Source organism: Prorops nasuta, unplaced genomic scaffold (genome assembly GCF_024137725.1).
Source record: "Prorops nasuta isolate Cenicafe-Biocafe unplaced genomic scaffold, Cenicafe_Pnas_1.2 PNAS00007, whole genome shotgun sequence".
Taxonomy (NCBI): Eukaryota; Metazoa; Arthropoda; class Insecta; order Hymenoptera; family Bethylidae; genus Prorops; species Prorops nasuta.
In genome coordinates this window covers 1,352,438-1,372,376 of record NW_027116804.1, presented here as the reverse complement: position 1 = coordinate 1,372,376, position 19,939 = coordinate 1,352,438, and the positions used below count along the sequence as shown (strand labels likewise).

General features: G+C 30.8%; 1 protein-coding gene and 1 pseudogene across 1 annotated transcript; both read right to left on the bottom strand.

The window, feature by feature from the left end:
* Window positions 1-408: 408 nt before the first annotated feature.
* On the bottom strand, window positions 409-1,640 carry LOC136775230 (uncharacterized; annotated as a pseudogene).
* Window positions 1,641-3,708: 2,068 nt separating this feature from the next.
* Window positions 3,709-5,633, bottom strand: LOC136775228 (uncharacterized). Its single transcript, XM_066729804.1, has 7 exons — window positions 5,599-5,633; window positions 5,480-5,520; window positions 5,299-5,318; window positions 5,054-5,228; window positions 4,807-4,954; window positions 3,936-4,483; window positions 3,709-3,881 (listed from the first exon to the last, which is right to left on the bottom strand). The coding sequence occupies exons 1-7, from the start codon at window positions 5,631-5,633 to the stop codon at window positions 3,709-3,711; spliced, it is 1,140 nt and encodes a 379-aa protein (XP_066585901.1).
* Between the last annotated feature and the right edge of the window lie 14,306 nt (window positions 5,634-19,939).

Here is a 19,939-nt window from a genome sequence, read left to right as displayed (position 1 = left end):
TTTCCGCAATCGTTTTCCGAAAATATTATTCTTGTTTACGATTCGAAAATAAAGGTTAACCGCACCATTTGACAGCTGTCAGTGGCTGTCAGCTATGACACACACTGTATAACAGTAATATACTATAGCAAATTATGCCTATATACCAATGCAGCCAACCAAACGGCATAAAAAATTGTAAGTAAAGGAATCACATCCTCAAGGAAGCCTCAGACCTTCCTTAAAATAAGGAAGCAAAAAATTATATCTATATCTAATTAAAGTATACTAAAGTAGTATTGAGCCGACTGTAGCATAAAACAATCAACCAATCACAATGAAAGAGTCATCGCTATTCCCATTGTGATTGGTTCATTCCTTGCCTAGTGAATAAGGCGTCCTTAATCTAAGGAGCTCCTTAAGGACCGACTATGAATACGGCCGTATATCTTGTCTCAGAAGACAAATGTTATGAAGAACACAACATGCTACAATATAATATGGAATCAAATCCGTCCTCCTCATTGGTAGCTTATCCAACAAATATCTCCATCTTCCCTTTAATAATCCTATGGATCGTTCCACGACCATTCGACTACGAGAAAGCTTCAAATTGTATTCAATTTCTTGTCTTGATAAATGCCCATTGTCTTTATATGGAACTATTACATATTTTTGGATGGTGTAAGCAGAATCTGCTATTAGACATTTATTATAAAAATATTCTTCAGAGCATTTTTGTTGAATTCCAGAGTATTTAAATACTCTCATATCATGTACTGATCCTGGCATTCCAGCAAAGCAATGAACGAATTCCCTATTTTCATTACAAACGATCTGTAAATAAAAAAATCTTCCTGAAGAACTGAAAACAATAATCTTACAATTTTTTATACCTGCAGTTGTATAGAATGGTATCCTTTTCTATTTATATAAGCTAATGCATTTTCTTTTGGAGCTGCAATCCTTATATGAGTTCCATCCATTATTCCAAGTACTCCTGGAAATGAGTACTTTTATTCAATTATTCTGCTAGTAGTCTCTGCTTCTTCCAGTTTTGGCCAATGGATGAAATGATTACGTAGCTGACATAAAGCTTTAACCACTCTTTTCACTGCTCTCCAAGCTGTAGCGTTCCCAACATCAAATTTAGTCACAACTGATCTATTTAAAGAGTAAAAAATATATATTTAATATATTCTCCTTCTGCATCGTATTAAGTTTATAAATAGTATATAATGCTTGAATATAAATTTTTTACCTGTATGAATCTGGGGTACCTAATACGTATAAAGCTATAAATAGCTGTTTTTCTGATGAAATAGCTGACGAACTATTTTGTGCATTTTCTAAATATGGTTTTATTGTATTTAATAAAAAATAAAAAGTTGTACGACCCATTCTGAAAACCAAAAAGTACATTGAATGAAAAACTAACATTGTACATTTATCTTATCTTTATCATACCGAAAGTTCCTTTTAAACTATTCATTATCATAAGCTTGGATTACATTTTCAATAAAATTTTTTACCCTAGGTTTCCTTATCCTACATTCGTTGACATTGAATGCAATATGCATCTCTTCGTCATCACTATCATCACTGCTGGAACTTGATGTACAAAACAAATCCAATAGTAGCTCTAATTTATTATAATCCATTTTAATTGGTAGTTTATGAACCTGAAAATATATAAAATATGTTCAATAACTAGCATAATATTTCAAATATACGTATAAATATTGGGTGTTTCCGATAATGAATCCGATTGGTAATCAGATTTATGAAAGCGCAGAAATGCAACCCAACAAAAATAAAACACTAAAGTCACTATACTAATCCGATTTAGTGAATTGTGTCTAACCGAGCGATCAGCGAACTTGACTTAGCTTTAGTCGCCTGTCACACCTTCGTTTCGTCATTTGTCAGTCGGCAATAGTCGGCATTCTTGTCAGTCTTACCTAGTTTGGTGTGGTCAAATTTTGAAAATGGAAATAGATGATTTGGACGAAAAAAGTAAGTAGATTATATACTGATGCAAAATTAAAATTCTTGTTGGCATGGAAATTAATAGATACCCAGCCATAAAACATTAATTTCATTGAATACTTTACAATTTATATGTCATAAGCATCGAAAAATCATAACTTAGAGGAATGGTTTTATTTATAGATTTACCATCACAATCAACTAGATTTCAATGGACTCCACAAACAATAAAACTACTAATTGACGAAATTAGACAAAATATTCCACTTGTTTATAAAAAGAAGACAATAGAAAAGAAATTTTGGATTCTAATAAGTAAACATTTTAAAGATAAAGGTTACACGATTGATGCAAATCAATGTAGCTTAAAATGGAAAAACTTAAAAATAAAATGTAGAGCAATTAATGATGCTCGAAAGCAAACTGGAGGCTCACCAGTGTATTAGGAATATTTTGATGCGTTGAAAGACTTATTACAACCTTTGCCTGAAATAAGCCCATTATCAATTGCTTCCTGTAGCAAAGGCTTTCAGATGAATACCTTTGATGGATGTTCAGAAGAGCAGTTTGAAAAAAGCAGTCAACTAGGGATGTCCGGTATAATAAGGCGAAATGCAAAAGGTAAAAATGAGAGAGCTTCGCCATACTCAAAATTATTTGATCAAAATGAAAAACACCACAAAGAAAGGATGGTTATGCAGGAAAAATTTTTGAACATATTAGAAAAATATGTAGAAAAATAAAATATGAAGGTAAGAGACAATTTACAGCTAACTTGTATTATAATTGAAAATGGATTTTGGTAAAATAATAAGTAATGTATCTTTAATTTAAACAGTCATTAGAGAGATTTTAGAATTCAGTGAAATTAAATTAATCTTATTTTCACAATTAACAATATAGGTACTTGTGATCCAATGATAAATAATATGTAAAAAGTAGTAATTAAATAATTGTATTTTGTAGAAAAGCACTTTAATAAAGAGCATTTACTGCTTAAAGTACTTTACGTATAGTAAAAGTAGCAGATAGTAAGCATGTTAGTAATTTCTTTGAAAATAATGAAAATGTACTACTTTTTATACTGTATATACCGATTAATTACATTGAATGAAGCGGCTGCTATAGAATTAACTTTATTATACTTTTAATTGTTCATTTTAGTAGTATATTCGTAATTTTGGACTTGTTTCTTATAGAATTCTAAAGTATAAAATGAAATATTAATTATGTCATGATTGGTTTTTTTATTTTCAGGGAATTAAAAATTTTATTTGACTGACTAAGATTAAGATGATTTAAAGAAAAACGTCATTGTGATAAAAATAGTATTATGTTATAGTTACTACGTTTGGTAATGATGAAAAAGCTTTAATTTATAACCTATAATTTTTATTTTAGTTATGAAAAAAGTATGTATCGTTAAGTTTGTTAGTATTTTATTCATTTATTACTAATGTTTCATTGTTCTCAATTTAGTTCCTTTATAACATGCATAAATTATTTTTTAAAAGATACAAAGGGTAATAAAGTAATTTTACTTATATTAAAAGGTATTTATTCTTTTGAAAAAATATGAAAAATTAAAAAGTATTCACAAATAATTTCATATCTGTATTCCATAATATAATCATGGTTTATATAATTATACGATATGTAATAATATCAGTTCTTCCACATATCAAGAAATGTTTACTTTAAGTTATAAACAAAAAGATATATATGTATTCTGCATTCATATTATATCAAGCGAGAGATAATATCTCTTTTATCCGCAGCATCTATAAAATTGTAATCATTATTATCTTCGTCTTCATCATCTTCAACTTCCTCAATATTAAATGGCTCGTCATCATTGTTTATGCAAATATTATGAAGAATACAGCAACATAAAATTACAAGTGGAATCATATCTGTTCGGTACATATATATGAATTTTAGTTTCCGAAATCTTCCTTTTAAAATACCAAACGCTCTTTCAATGGTCATACGTGTAGCTGATAATTTTCTGTTAAAATTTATTTGGATTTCATTTAAATGTCCATTATCAGAATATGGTTTAATCAAATATTGTGTAAGGGGATATGCTGAATCTCCTATTATATGAGTATTGTTGGGAAAGTATCTCTGAGAATCTTGGTTTATTAATTCCCTTATGTCGCTTAAACGCCATACTCTTGCATCATTCACGCTGCCGCACATTCCAGTATAGACATCTATAAACCGCAATTTGTGATCGCAAATACTCTGCAGATGAATGGAGTGAAATCCCTTCCTATTAATATAACTATTACTATATTGAGTCGGAGCACTTATTGGTATATGGGTACCATCAATTGCACCCACTACTCCTGGGAAATTACAAATGGCGCGAAATCTTTCCTCAATTTGTAATAGTTGATTACGGTGAGGCCATTTCATATACTTTCTAATATTGCTTTCTAGAGCAAAACAAACATTAAAAACCACATTCCAAACTGTGTCTTTACTCATCCCAAAACGATCTGCTACAGATCTGGATAAAAACAAGTTACTTTTTAATACAAATTTAAATTATACAGGGTATCTGACTTAGATGTCGCATCTACAAAACAGTATTTAGATTTTTAAATTAGCAATAACTGATATTTCTTAAATTTATTAGATAATACTAAAATTTATTTACACAACAGTTTATTTAGGCCTAGAGTCTGCATAATTTAAATGCAACTCAGTATAGATATAAATAAATTGTGTAAAGCTTGTCATTGCTAAAGAAAATATTTAAATATTGCTCTAATGTTGGCACAAATTAATCAGATACCCTGTTTAGTAAATATCCATATAATTCCAACAAACCTGTAAACTTCTTGATTACCAAGAAACCACAGAGTTTCTGCAATTTGCTTAGCAGGATTCATGTGTCTATTTTCCAATAGAAGCGATCCAATATCTTCAACTAACATTTCAAATGTTTCTTTTGTAACGCGGAAATGTGTTTTGAAATCTATAAAAATGATAAATTAGTATGAATTTGAGATGAAACACGTCACTTATTTTAATCAGCATATTACATATAATAATCAATATTCCTCATATATCTTACCACTTAAAGAATATTGCAAGCAAATATTTTCAAAATAATTGTTAATTTTGATGTGGCTCTCTCTGTTTATGGGTAATAAAAAATTATTACTATCTTCATTTTCAGCTATTTGATTCCAGAGGATAAATATCTGTATTAACTCTCTTTCCATATTTTTACTCTTATTGTAATATTCCTAAAAATAACTATTTTAAATTATTTGTACTATAAAATAGTGTAAGTTTAAAATAAATAAAACCTAGAACCGTACAATTTGGAAAAAAATCTTATCGTGATAAAATTAATTAATTATTCAAATAATAACAAAAATGTTATACTACGACAGACAATTAAAATGCTGCAGCTTAATCTGCAAACATGCGAATTTTCGAAATGACAGCTGTCAAAATAATCAGCACTATATAGATATATACAGATGCGACTAGCCTTGAGTCATCTTTAAGTCCACTCGGTTGAGACACAATTCACTAAATCGGATTAGTATAGTGACTTTAGTGTTTTATTTTTGTTGGGTTGCATTTCTGCGCTTTCATAAATCTGAATACCAATCGGATTCATTATCGGAAACATCCATTGACATGATGTAAAGACTATAAGTAATATTTTATTTCCTAATTTGTAAATATAGTATAACTATTATATTCAAATCCACAATTTACATTTCAATTAATTCCTTTAATTTTATATAATGTATATTTTATCTTGTAAAGATTAATATCTATTTAAAAGTTTTGAAATAAAATAGCTTTGAAGTACCTTTCACACAAAAAACTCTCTTTTGATTTGACACCTTGAATTTAACAAGCTATTGACAGGTTAAGAGTATGTTATCAAAACAAATTAAAACAATAACAAATGTCAAAATATATTCTACTTTAGCGTATGCCCATACCGTCGGTACAACAGTCAACTCCTATTTCACTGTATTCCCAGAGATGAGACGGGAGATTGCTCATGGCGTGTCAGAAAATAATCCTGAAACGGTGGCGCCACCACTTCAGCGAAAGCATTGCCAGATTAGGAAGCCCGTATGGCCATCTATCGGGACTGATTCGAAGCAACGACAAGCAAAGTCCAGAGAGGGTAAAACAGATTTAAACCAGATAATAATCTGCGAAAAAGATTTTATGTAAAAATATAAAGATTTCATGTATGTAAGGCAACGAAAAACAATTTACAAATAAAGTTAGTGAATACAAAAGCATAGAAGAATATTCGACACTCATATATTACTATGTAGCCTTTCCTAACTCAAATATTATTTATAGATAATTATATTATACTCTTTTCTTCGCATGTATACGTTATTATAGAGAGAAAAAAAATATATAAAAATTAAATAGTAAAAATATAATCCATGAAACCATATTTGTTAATCTAATACCTTAAATACTAAGGCTATTATACATTTTAATCGGGGAATTGTGAAAGGGAGAGAGAGAGAGCGCGCGCGGAGAGATAATTACGGTGTTCCAGACAATCTGTTTTAGTTTTACCATTGATGCATCTCCTAAAAAGAGCGTGGAAGAAAAAAAGGTTTTAAACAAAAGTTCTTAAGCTCTTAGAGCTGCATGCGAGGGTACTATCGGTATAACCTTGATTTGCATTGTTAAAATCACGCGAAGATCACGCTCAATTTTTTAAATGGTACCTAGCTCCTATTTCTTCTTGCATTAGCTCGGAGCTTATTTCGAGAGCTTTCCAAAATCCTCTTTTCATTTTTTTTTTTTATTATATCTAGACGTTTACCAGAAAATTCTGTTTGAAAGCATACGTTGATGAGCGACTATTCGTTTGTAAGCACAGCGTTTTGCTACAACCAAACCCGAAAATATATTCAAGTGGAAGTATCTCCGAAATGAATGGATAAAATAAAAACATGAAAAGGTAATCTTGGAAAGCTCTTGAAATAAATTACGAGTCAATGCAAGAAAAAAATGGAGGGATTATTTTAAAAAATCGATTTAGACCATCGCGTGGCATTAATAAATCAATTCAAGGTTACAGTGATAATGCGTACAAATGCAGCTTAAGGACCCTACAAGTTTTGTCGGAAACGTTTGTCTCTCCCGTGCTCTATTTGCGAAATATTAGAGTGGGACGTTTGGTCTAAAACACCCGGTATTACTTAGTCGGACTTCTCTTCCACTCATCGTACGTATTGAATGCACACATATGGATTCGTGTATTTATGCATAAAAGAGCTAATACGCTGCAGGATAATTGAAGTCCTGCCTACAGACCGACCAATTAAATTAAAATTATGGTGTGATATAACACGACTATGATAATCAGGCAAACAATGATTGCTAAGAATTCATAAAATATTTTGCAAGTTTAAATACATTTTTAGTGAAAGGGTTTTGCAGATTCAATATTGTCCTGTTACATGTTTTTTATATCATTGTTTTCTCGTTGCGTGAGCTTAATTATAGTCTATGTATATTTTTTTACAAATTAAATTTTTTATGTATATAGACTTCTCGAGTAAGCTGCAGCTTAACCAAAATCATTTTTGTTTGACGGTTGGAGAGATAGGGACGAGAGCATGACTTTGTATATGTGAATTAATATTCATATCTCAAATGGGTATGTATACATCAGTTTAGAAAGCTATGGAGTTTCGAGAAAACTATTATTCACGCTCCCATTTTTTTCATATATCCTATTGATGTGTTCTTCTTTACACAAAATCAATCAAAACCTTTCGCGATACAATACTAATGATATTTAGGTTTTGTCTGATGGATTATAAATTAAAAATTTAAATAACTAGCTATAAATTCGTTCAAAATGAGTATTTTCAATTATTGGTGCATTAATATATATATATATATAATAGTTGAATTCGTGTAATCAATAAAAAAAATCATTACTCCACTTTGTTTAAATGGATACGTATCAATTGGGCGTAAGAAAAATTGAAAGTAATAGCTGCATAGTTTCTCTAGAAAATATTTACATTATATGCAAGGAAATTAATATTTGGCGAAATAAATGTTGAATAAATACACAAACTAGAGCCATTCATGTACTTATACCATACACACTCACATAATTTGAAAAGTCTCAGTTTCATAAATATGTATACATATACGCCTATCAGAACTTTTTCATTACTACTGAATGAATATCACCCTTTATGTTTTTTTATGTGACGTAGATTTTTAGTAATTAAATTTTTGTTATATACATACAGGATTGTTATGCACCGCGGAAAGATTAATAAAGATATTTCGTGCAATACTAATTTTATTTAGAAAAATGGTTGGATATATTAAGAAATACTTTGAGAAGGCCATAAAATAATTACTGAAGCAATATTTTACACGAAGCAATTTAAATGTGCTGAATATTACCTTGAGTTTCTAAATGGAACACGCTCCTTTTTCATTCCATATTCTTGTAGTTTATCTAACGAACTTTTTAATATACTTTTATTTCTTTTTGATATTATTCAATTGTTTAGGAAATTTTTCGATTTAATTTTATAAGTGGATGAGCGATTACGCGTGTGTATGCGTTGCGGTTACGCAGCTTTTTCAGCCAAATTCATTCTTATGTGCAATTTGAAATCAACATACTTATTGCTTGACTGGATGAAGTAGTAAATGAATATAGTATTAAGTAAAACTGTTTAGGTAAACTACAAAAAAGAATTGTAATAAAAAAAAGGAGGCTTGATTTAAAAAAAATCAAGGAGGCCTCATAACTTCTAAGTACCTCCACCTACAATATTTTTAATATGTTCTTGTTGATACCTCTGAGCATTTTTCTAAAAATTATTGGTGTTACTTCAATATGCTTGTTACCTTTTCGATGTGCTACCATTTACATAGTGTGTCTCTGGATAAATGAAACTAACACTCTTGTTAAAATTAAGAAATAATCAATATAAAATTTATTAATAATATTTTGCACCCAGCACGTACAAAAGTGAAAATTATGCTTCAAAACAAAAAATAAAACTAAATGTGTTAAAATAAGTTCAAACTGGGTTATTTGAATTAATCAATATTGTGCGCATACATATATATATATATATATATATATATATATTTTTGTATTTTATAACTATGACATTAATTTATTTTTAACACTCCTTGTCTCGCTCATCTTTCTCTACCCATCAATATGCAGCATTCTCTACGTTTACACAGGTGAAAATAAGATTATTATTATTACAACAATATTATTAAAATCATATCTTAAATAGAAACAAAAAGTTCTATAAGCGAATTTGAGAATTATCGTGCAAGCTTACGCTTCATATTTTCTCTGAACTCAGGATACACAAGTACAGTTTTGTGCCAAGTATTTAATTCGAAAATAAACTAGGCTAGTTGCGTGTGACGCCCACGATATTCTTCAACATAAAAAGAATTACTCGATTCCTTTAACGGATACATAGTTTCAGTAAAATGGAAACGTAGGCTTGCAAATTTTATTAGATGGATTTTATATTTATATTCTCGTAATTTATTTATTTAATAAAACATATTTACACTTTTCAGAGCAGAATTAGTTTCTCACATATCTGAAAGCGATAATTAAGATGGAACATACTGTATATCTGCTTCTCCTCTCATTCTTTATTTTACTTCTGTATTTCATTCCTCTTTTTTTGTATTTAAACTCATTATTATTATTCTTTTCACGTATACTTTTACGGTCGTCTTTCTCCTTTCGGCCAGTCCTTCTTTTTCTTTAATAGCTCAAAAATCAGCTTTTGCAGAGTGCGTAGCAGTGTTTTCCTAATATTGTGGTATGTTTTTTCTTCTACTCTTCTTCCTACTTTTACCCCTCCTGCCGACTGTGTTCATTCTTTTTCGGTTATTTCTCCTGCTTTTACCCCTCATACTGCTTCACTGCCATTCTTGCCCCTACCTCTTTTCCTATAACTGCGAATAAATATGCATAAACAAAATATCAGGTTTATAAATATTAAGAGAGAGAGAATTAGGGAAGGGGGCAGTGGGTGTGCGAAAATAGGCTCAGAGAAAGAAAGCAAAGCTTAGCGCAGACTGAAATACCTAACGTCTTACGTTACTTTTACATGACTATTGTTAACATTCCGTGATACATAGACAGTAACGTCGTAAGGCGATAAGTGATTTTATGTGCGGTAAGCCGAATAATAAAAGCTGAAGGAGTAGGAGTGGGAAGGTTAACAAATGTTTGTCCATTTTTGTCGTCAATTGTTAGCTACACCTATTGGTGCATTTCCAGGAGACGCCACGAGGAGGCCAATTGATGTGTGATGGATTACTCACATAACAAAATAGAGAATTTATTTTTTATGCAAATAATACATCATCTGTCTCCCATTCCGCCACAAGGCGGTGAATTCTTTCATTTGTCGCGCCATAAAACACTGAATGTTTCAATCATTCCGCCATAAGGCAGTGAACTTTTCGTTCATTCCGCCACAAGGCAGTGAATTTTTTGTTCATTCCGCCACAAGGCAGTGAACTGTTCATTCATTCCGCCACAAGGCAGTGAATTTTTCGTTCATTCCGCCACAAGGCAGTGAACTGTTCATTCATTCCGCCACAAGGCAGTGAATTCTTCGTTCATTCCGCCACAAGGCAGTGAACTATTCATTCATTCCGCCACAAGGCAGTGAATTTTTCGTTCATTCCGCCACAAGGCAGTGAACTGCAGTTCATTCATTCCGCTATAATGCAGTAAATTTGTATTTTTCACTTACACATGGTTAATTTTTTTTAATTTACGGCTACTACTCAATGCATTTTTGCTTTTATGGTTATTTAATCGACATTGAGCAAATAATTTAACTGAAATTAAAAATTGCAAAGCGTTCAATCTATGCTCATAGCATTCATGATCGGAATCCAACCAACCTGGAAACGACTTGTTTCCTTTAATGATATTGACATTAGGTCATCCAAAATTCGAGTAGAAGCCCAATATAATTGCCATGATTGATAAAATGACAATAATTGGACTTCAACGATTTTTGTAAATATTTCCGTTGGTCTTGCAAGTTTAATTACTTTTGGCGCATCTAAATCATTATTTTCGTATTCGCGAAATTCTACGTATAACTCATTGTCAGTTGCATTTGCGAATGGAGTTTTTATCATACAGTTTCGGCAATTCTCACAATTGTTTTTTTGTAACATTTTGTGAGCAATATATCCGGCAAAGTATGTAATTGCATTTCTTTCATACATTCCTGCGTAATGATTAGACTGCTGTGTTCTAGGATCATTAACTTCTTCATCGCTAAAATCGTCTATAAAAGCTTCAACAATTTCACACGCAGCAATTAATTCTTGCTCTTCTTCATCGAGGTCAGTGTCTAACAAATTAGGCTCACTTAGTATTAATGGTGTGCCAGAAGTGCCGGAAGAAACACTCTCCACTAATAACGATTGTGCTTCTTCACAATTCACATTTCCTTTATCACTAGTATAGATATATCCTGTAGATAAAATGTGTCGTAATGATAGGCGTACCATTCGCGCAGTAGGATTAGGATTATGTCCTCCGCGCTGTCTTAATTTGGAAAATAAATGCTCCACTGAATCCTGATTACAAAGAGCAGCTGCCAATTCAAATTGAGGGTATTTCTCGGCCAACGTACTATACGTATTAAGAATAGCTTGCACTGTTATAATTAATCCTGAAAAACAAGGTGGCCGTCTTATTATATCTGGATGAGTGCTCCACTTTGAAGACCATTCTAAAAACGGTTTCAGTGTTTGCTGAATATTTTTATTCCTTGAAGACAATGGTCGTTTTGCTGGGTTCCTTGATAATAAACGATATGCATTGCAACCATCTATAAGGTCGTTCATTTTTTGTGCAAAATTTGCACTTGCCTCCCACGTATTACTTCGAAGTCCTTGTGGGTCTGAACCTGCAAGTTTTATTGCTGCAGCATATCTGTGGCTTAGCATTTGGAAAGCTCTTTTTACGTTCATTGCCTGAAAAGTATTTGGTTTAATGTGTGCTTCCGTTATATGGGATAATAAATTGGAAGTCACACTTCTACTATCGTACTGCCATGTATTTATGAAATCATCGTACGATACAATTATTTTCCCATCCTGATATATACATTTATATTTTCTCAAATGGCTTAATAGCCGTTTAATCAAATGAGGAAAATCAAATGACGCGAAATATTTAATGCCTTCCAGCTCAAACCAATTTTTTGCTTCGGAAATTTGAAGAACGCTATATGCTTTTTGATTTGTTGACCCTTGGTCGCAGGTGAGAATTTGCACATCAGCGCCTACAGACCTCAATTTATTTAAACATTTCTTTACCAAATACACTATATCTTCTCCTGCTAGTGTATTTTTTGGCAAGAAATATGCTATGGGTTTGTCGCCAAGCATTTACTGCGTTTATGCTATCTAAACAGAAAACTAAAACGCATGTAGCACGCTCTTTGCTTCTTCCCAACGGACCAATGTCTACTAAACCTTCTATCAGATTTAATTTTTTAGAGAATTCTTCGAATGAGCGAATGCTCATTTCATCCCACTTAAGAGCGCAAACTCTTTCAACCGGTGGCAATGTTGAGAATTTTTTCTTTAATTCTTCAAAAATAAAATTACAGAAGCCAGTACGGAGATCATAGACAGAGGTCCATCTTCGTACTGTGCTTTCTGCGGGAAGAGTGCATCCTGCTTTTCTGAACCTTGAAAAGGCAGCAGGTGAATGATAATATAGCTGTTTCGAGATATTCTTTTTATCTTCACTGTACGGTGCTTTTTTCTTGTGAAACATAAGATTCACCATTGCTTGCGCGGCAGGTTTGGTACAACCGTATTTTTTCATTAACGATTGTAAATCTCTGTTTTTATCTCCTGCCTTGATAATTTGTTAATAGATTTTTTTTTATTTGTTTTCAATCGTAAGATTTGTGCACGTTGTAGTTTCATCTTGTATATGAGTTTCATATTTGCCTTTTTTAATTTATCATTTTCTCTTTTTATTGCAATATTTTCCTTTCGCAACATTTGATTCTCCAGGAGAGTGGAATGAACTGATGTTCTTTCCGTTTCTAATTGATCAGAATTATATTCCAATCGATGAAGCGGTTCGTCTGATTTTATGAGCATTTCCTCATATGTTAATATGTCACTTTTAGTATAATCATCAGCATTCACTGAATAAGATTTCAGCATTTTATCCTTGTTTACGGTCACTTCATCATTTATTATATTAGCTATATTTTGTGACGTACTTGGCCCAAATAAACATGTATCTCTTATTTCGTTATAGACCATTTCTTTTTGCAATTTTTCAAAAACCAGATCTTCTTTTCTGGTTAAAGAAGAATTTGATGGAATTATTTTATTAGGGCTCTCTTTCTTTTCTGTTCCTTCACAGACTATGCTAAAAGTTTCATTTTCTTGTATATGTTCTTCCCTTATTAAATTTCCTTTCCCCTGTGGAACATGCAATTTTATTTTATACATACTTTCACTGTCTTCATTGACGTTTAAATCAACACTTTTGTATGTATCCACTTCATCAACGCGTCTTTCGTTGACGATTTTTCTTGAATACGTGTTTACTTCCCTTTCTTTTCTTATTTTAAAATCTTTGTCTACTTTGTTATGAGGGATGGGAACAGCAGTTCTTTTTAATTTATTTTTATGAACACTAGTGAAATCCTCATCATTAAAATGATTTCTGCATAGTCCTGCTTGTCGAATTGTAGAAGGCTTATAATTGGAAAGCAATTTATTTCCTACGTAAAAATGGAAAGACGAAACATCAACACACATGCAACATTTGGTTTTATCAAATAATAGTGAGAGTCCAATATTACACGCTACCAGGTTAATTAAAGTATTTTTTTTTAAATTCAGATGTATCCATGTTTATTAATAATTTATTATTAATAAGTAAAAAGGCCTTTTTATTTATAAAATAATTATATAATTCTCTTCTAAACACCGCATATAGTACAATTATTGAAAATAACAAAAATATCCACAATACATATTACGGACGCTAATTTTGCAATTTAATGGACTTTTGACGTATTGTAAATTTTAATCAATTTTTAAGAGTAAAAGAGTCTTGATGGCTTAACACTGATATAGTTTTCTCTTCAGGAGTCTCGGTATAGAGTGTTAAAAATTAAGATTAATCTTGCGAAACTCGGATCGAGCCCGACACGATATCGAGGTGATATTGACAGCTTACAAGTGAAAACGATATGACACTATGTCCTTCGATACGAAGAATCTAGAGTAAAGTATCATTGAGATTCAATCCTTACATTACTCCAGACTATTTTTATATTACCTAATATATCAGCAACTTTAATGCAAATAAGCAGGATATTCCATTTCACCTATAGCAATTATCTTTAAAAGTAAAGACAATGCGGAAAATCGTTTGAGATGAAAATCATCTGACTTTGATAGGGGCGCAAAATGGCTTTATTTTTTGGAAAGCGTGCTGAGAAGATGTATGTCGCGTTAAATTTTTAAAATAGAACCTTTCATTTCATCTTGCATATTACGGTAAATTACTTTAAACGTTTACCGAAACCTTCTTTTCATTGATTCTTTTTTCATTTAGTGGAGGATAACGAGATATTTCTTTTTAAAATTGCATACATTTGTGGGTTTGGTTGGAGTAGTGTACATACTGCACATATCGGCTACGCTTATAGATGGATAGTCACTCACCTACATATACATTTGAGGAAAAGTATTCAGTCCAAAACAAAAATAAATTTCAGAGGTCTCAGTTCGTTGGCGAAGAAGGCATCACCGCATTTTTTGGTTTACCTGGACTATCACCGAGTCGGAAGCAATAAATCAATGGAAATAAACAAAACAAACTCGAAGAACCCCTGTACACCTATTACATCAAACATTAATACAAAATTACCATTTTTAGATTTGAAATTAAACATCTTTCAAATTTTTATAAACACATTGCATTTAATTTTAAGATGAAAATGGTCCGAAACACGACGTCATTCGAACGATTATTCCTATATTAGTTATAACTCTTTCATTAGTCATTCTATTAAAATCTAATAAAAATTTAATTTTATATTTGATATCTTTCTTGTTTATTAAATCAAAATAAATTGGAAACATTCGGAAGGGCACAAACGTTTTTATAGCCAAAAGTTAATGTTTGTTCTTATTTACAGATGCAATGGAAAAATTAATATAAACATTTCAAAATTCTATTGTTCATTAAAAATTTTATTAACCTCATAAAATCCAAGAATTAATTTTTAGCGGTCTTATGCTATTACATATATTGAATAGGTACGTATTTTCTTTATTTATATATATACATATATATATATATATATATATATATGGGGCGTTCTTTGCCAAATCGGCCACTCCCACTGCCCACTTCAATCTTGTAGATAAAATAGTTTTCAACACATGAAAATTTTCAATGAAATGTCTATTTTTTAATACCGTTAGGCATTTTTGAACTTTCAAAATGGCCGACCCAACAGCAAAGCTGAAATAGAAAGATGCGTAATTTTTTTTTAATATTATGCAACAACTTTTGCATCTGGATTACGAATTGTCTCTAGATAAGCTTTTCTGTTTCTTTACTTGCCGAATCTAAATCCATTGCGAAAATGAGCTAGCACGTCAAAATTGATTCTTTTTTTATAATTTTTTCTTGAAAATTAAAGGCTTAAATAATAATTGCCATAGAATAAAATTGTCTTAGATTCTTATGAAGAATACTCTTAAATTTTTTTAAGAATTTTTGGGTACTTTTTTTGAACATTTTAATTTTGCGATTTTTCAAAAAATCAAAAATTATCTCTAAAAATTTTTAGAGTATTCTTCATAAGAATCTAAGACATTTTTATTCTATGGCAATTTTTATTTAAACCTTTAGTTTTCAAGAAAAAATTAATAAAAAAAATCAATTTTGATGTGCTAGCTCACTTTCGCGATGGATTTAGATTCGGCAGGTAAAGAAACATAAAAAAGCATATCTAAAGACATTTCGTAATCCAGATGCAAAAGTTGTCGCATGATATTAAAAAAAATATTATGCATTTTTGTTCAAAGAATCTATATTTTTCAACGTAACTAACAAGAGAACATTTAGACAAAGAGAAATATTTTGCTGCTTGCCTACATGACATGCGATTATCTATAATTTCTTTCATTGCAGCTTCAACACTTTCTTTTCCTGGTTTGACACGTTTTATATTATTTTTGCTTCTCGGCATCTTAGATACAGTATTAAATAAACTGTATTAAAGAATAATATAATTATGTTACTTGCATTGTTTGTGAATCACAAGGAATGACTGATTCCTTTTAGTACTCGAGTATCCGTATTTATAATGTTTTGTATACAAATGCATTGTCTAAACGCGCTATACACTGTTTACATTTCTGACTGCCCAAAGGTACAATTGTAGACATGTCCGAAGCTACAAGCAAGGGCATATTATAATATAAATAATCATAGAAATTGCACTTGTAGCCAATTAAAAATACTAATAAAAAACAAATTTATCTTGCCATATACAATAATTATAACTATAAATATATTTACTCGTAGAATTTTACATTTCATGCGAAATTGAGCACTGTTGTAAAAAAAAGATACTTTAAAGCGAGATGGTCAATAGCCAACCAAAGATATAATAATTTTGCGTTTTTTGACAAAAAATTTTGGTCGATCCATAAGTTTTGTGATTGTTTAAATCATATTAGCCTGTCCAGAAGTGCAAGAATCACCCCTACATAAATACTATGAGGAATAAATCGTAAAAACTATATCAATACGAATAATTACACTTAAGTGAAGGAGAATTTTGGTAAAAACCACGATAATCTAAATTATTCTTAACTGATCTTAGCATTTTTTAACTATTCAATGAGAAAGATGAGACAATTATAATTCAATATATGTAAATTTGCTTAGAGAGCTTCACGTAATTAATTCCAAATTTAGGTAACTACAATAAATGTCCTTCTATATTTAACACCAGGTAAACTGACCGCTTATGCTTTATAGACATAAATATCCTAAAGAAAACAAACCTAAAGCGTGTACTATCTTGGACTCCCACTAGTATAATATAATTTAATAATTTTAAACTTACCACAGTTGTTTATCCATATGTGAAATCTGCTATCCTTCTCAGCTGGAAACGAAAACCATGGTTCTCCATTTGCACTGCGATGCTTATTACAGCCCTCGTAGATACACACTTTTTTTATTGATAGCACTGCTTTAGAGCTCATTTCGACAGATTCGTTTATCAACACTGCTATAAATGAATTAAATATCACTCAACAAAACTGACGGAGCACTATTTAATTAGGATAAGAGGTATCCTTGGATTTATATGTCAAATTGAGATAATCGAAGTTAGTCAAAATGATAATATTTTTACGAAACAAAAATGCTCCTTGCTACTGAGAAGGTGATCGTGGTATAAACATTAACCACTTTGGTATGATAAGACTCACAGTAGTAAAGGGTCCTGGGTAGGGATGTAACCTTAGTAACGGTCGTTCCAGCCTATCACAACGTACGAGAAGCGGTAGGACGGGCAAAACATTACGCTCCTCCTCGCGAAGAAAATTACACTGCTCTATACAGAGTATGAAAAGTTTAATATTTTACTGACCAAGATTTAAAATATATGTTTTCAAAGGATTATGATGTATTGGCCAAACAACAGATTAAAATATTAACCAATTTTTTGACATAAGTATTATCAGTAAATAAACTGTGGCATCATGAAGGGCAGTACGTAGATCGATTTTTATATAAACTCGCGTTTATTTGTAGGTTTTTTCTGTGAAAATCCAAATAAATGAGATAATGTTAAAACTCCACATAATATATTTATATTAGAAAATATAAGTACAAAGTAAATGAGAAATCGATTTATCCAGAGAGATGAAAAATAACGAAGAAAATCTAGAAAACTGGAAAATTCACCTTTCTTCTTTAAATTCATCATTCGGCCGTTTTTAAAATCACATTGCAAGATTAAGAGTTCGGGGGCAATTAATCCTTTCAACGTACTTTCTATGTGCAAAATCCTAAAATTATCCGAATTGTAACTGTAACGTAATCGGAATTTTATTTTTTCAACGCACTTTTATGCAACATAGCTGAACGTGCATGAGATCGTCAAATTTTTATTTAAAAAACAATAATTCAACAGCTTACATTATGTACTGCAAAACGTATATTATGACTTTCTAATAAAATGTTAAGAAGTTTAAGAAAAACGTTTGTAAATATCACTAAAAACAATTAACACACGTATTTATTAAAATTGGGCAGGAAAGGGGACTGGAGTCGAGAGGTACATTCGATCGTTTTTCATCAACTTTGCAAAGGTCTTTTATACTCTAGAAAATGTTATAGAAAACTCAGAATATATGCTATTTAGTAAACGACGTTATCTATTCAAATCTTATTTTTAAATTGAATGTAAATAATTTTCTACGCATTCAACCGATTTCAAACCTGCTGCAAAAGAGCGCTTTAATAAATTAAAATTACAATTAAGTCAGAAAGAAAAGTAAGAGGCGTATCAAGATTTTGTACGCCTAATATACTTCCAAAGGACTGCTTGCTCAGGGCTCAGGGTTTCAGTCATATAGTTTTAAAAGTGGCTGATTGTAAGTTAAAAATAAACGCTATATTTTCTACAACTTCCACGTTTTTAATTATGTGATAGGATCGTTCAACATGTCATTCTCTTCGTACTTTTGTACCCTACAAAAGGTTCAATGAGGACATTATGATTGCTTCATTAGTTTCAATTGTTGTAGCAAAAAATAAGAGAATACCATATTTATTAGGTAATAAATGTTTTTAAAAAATCAAAACACGATATTTTCAATAAGAAAATATCAGAATTCATTTACATATTGGCCTTCGTACGCAAGTATATTCAATTTATATTGATAGTATATATGTATAACATGATGAAATGCTCTATCCCGTAACCTATTATTGGACAAGAATCCTCTGTTAAAATAGTTCTATTAGGTTGGGAATTTAAGATATCATAAGCAAAATTTTATAGAAAGGCCATTTTCAGATGTATACTTATTATTATTCAGCATTCTACACTTATGTGAAAACTAAGTCTTTTTATCGTCTATCGTTCTAAGAACTTTTCTTTTTTTGGCCAATAAATTATATGATTTTTATCGCATTGAGCTCTGAATTAAAAACACATAAAGACATACCTGAATGGAAGAATTGAAGTAGAACCAATTCCTACTATTTTCAGTCAATGAAATTAATTTTAATAATTGTTATAAATAGAACAGCATTCAGTAAACTAATTAAATGACGAAAATACTTCATGGAGAAGGTTTCAATAAAAAAGATTAACATATAGGTTTAAAGGTAAATAGCATAAATTTATTAAATGTTTTAATAAAAAACATATGTGCGTCCCCCTAATCCTTCTTGTCCACACCCGCCTCCTCTTCCTCCCCTGCGATCCCTATTATTTGATCCTCTCCCACGTTTGCCTTTTCCAATGCAGCGTCGACCTTTTTTTATTTGTTCCCATCTGTAATGAAACAAAGAGTTTTTATTTTATTAAAGAAAAATCAATGCAAAACCATATAGTTATATATGAACAAAATTAAGGGTTCACTGATTTAGACAAATATTTTGTAAAGAAGCTATTGAAAAGTAAGGAAATTTCTGATTAACAGGCTTCAGGTTTTATTGGCAATATTATTTGTTTTAAGCATAAGAAGATTTAAATACATTTTTTACCAAAAAATTAAAAAATATAATCTTACATAAAATAAAGATTTCGCATAAATTTGAAGTAAAATTAGATTTCTATTTTTATATAGACAAATTGAAATTATTTGTACTACATCTATTATC

Excerpts from the sequence above, each read along its gene's own strand:
- LOC136775228 (XM_066729804.1), bottom strand. The coding sequence starts at position 5,633 with ATGTCAATGGATGTTTCCGATAATGAATCCGATTG. Across the intron at positions 5,521-5,598 it reads TCCGATAATGAATCCGATTG|TGAATTGTGTCTCAACCGAG; the intron begins GTATTCAGATTT and ends AATCCGATTTAG. Across the intron at positions 4,955-5,053 it reads CTTGCAATATTCTTTAAGTG|ATTTCAAAACACATTTCCGC; the intron begins GTAAGATATATG and ends TCATTTTTATAG.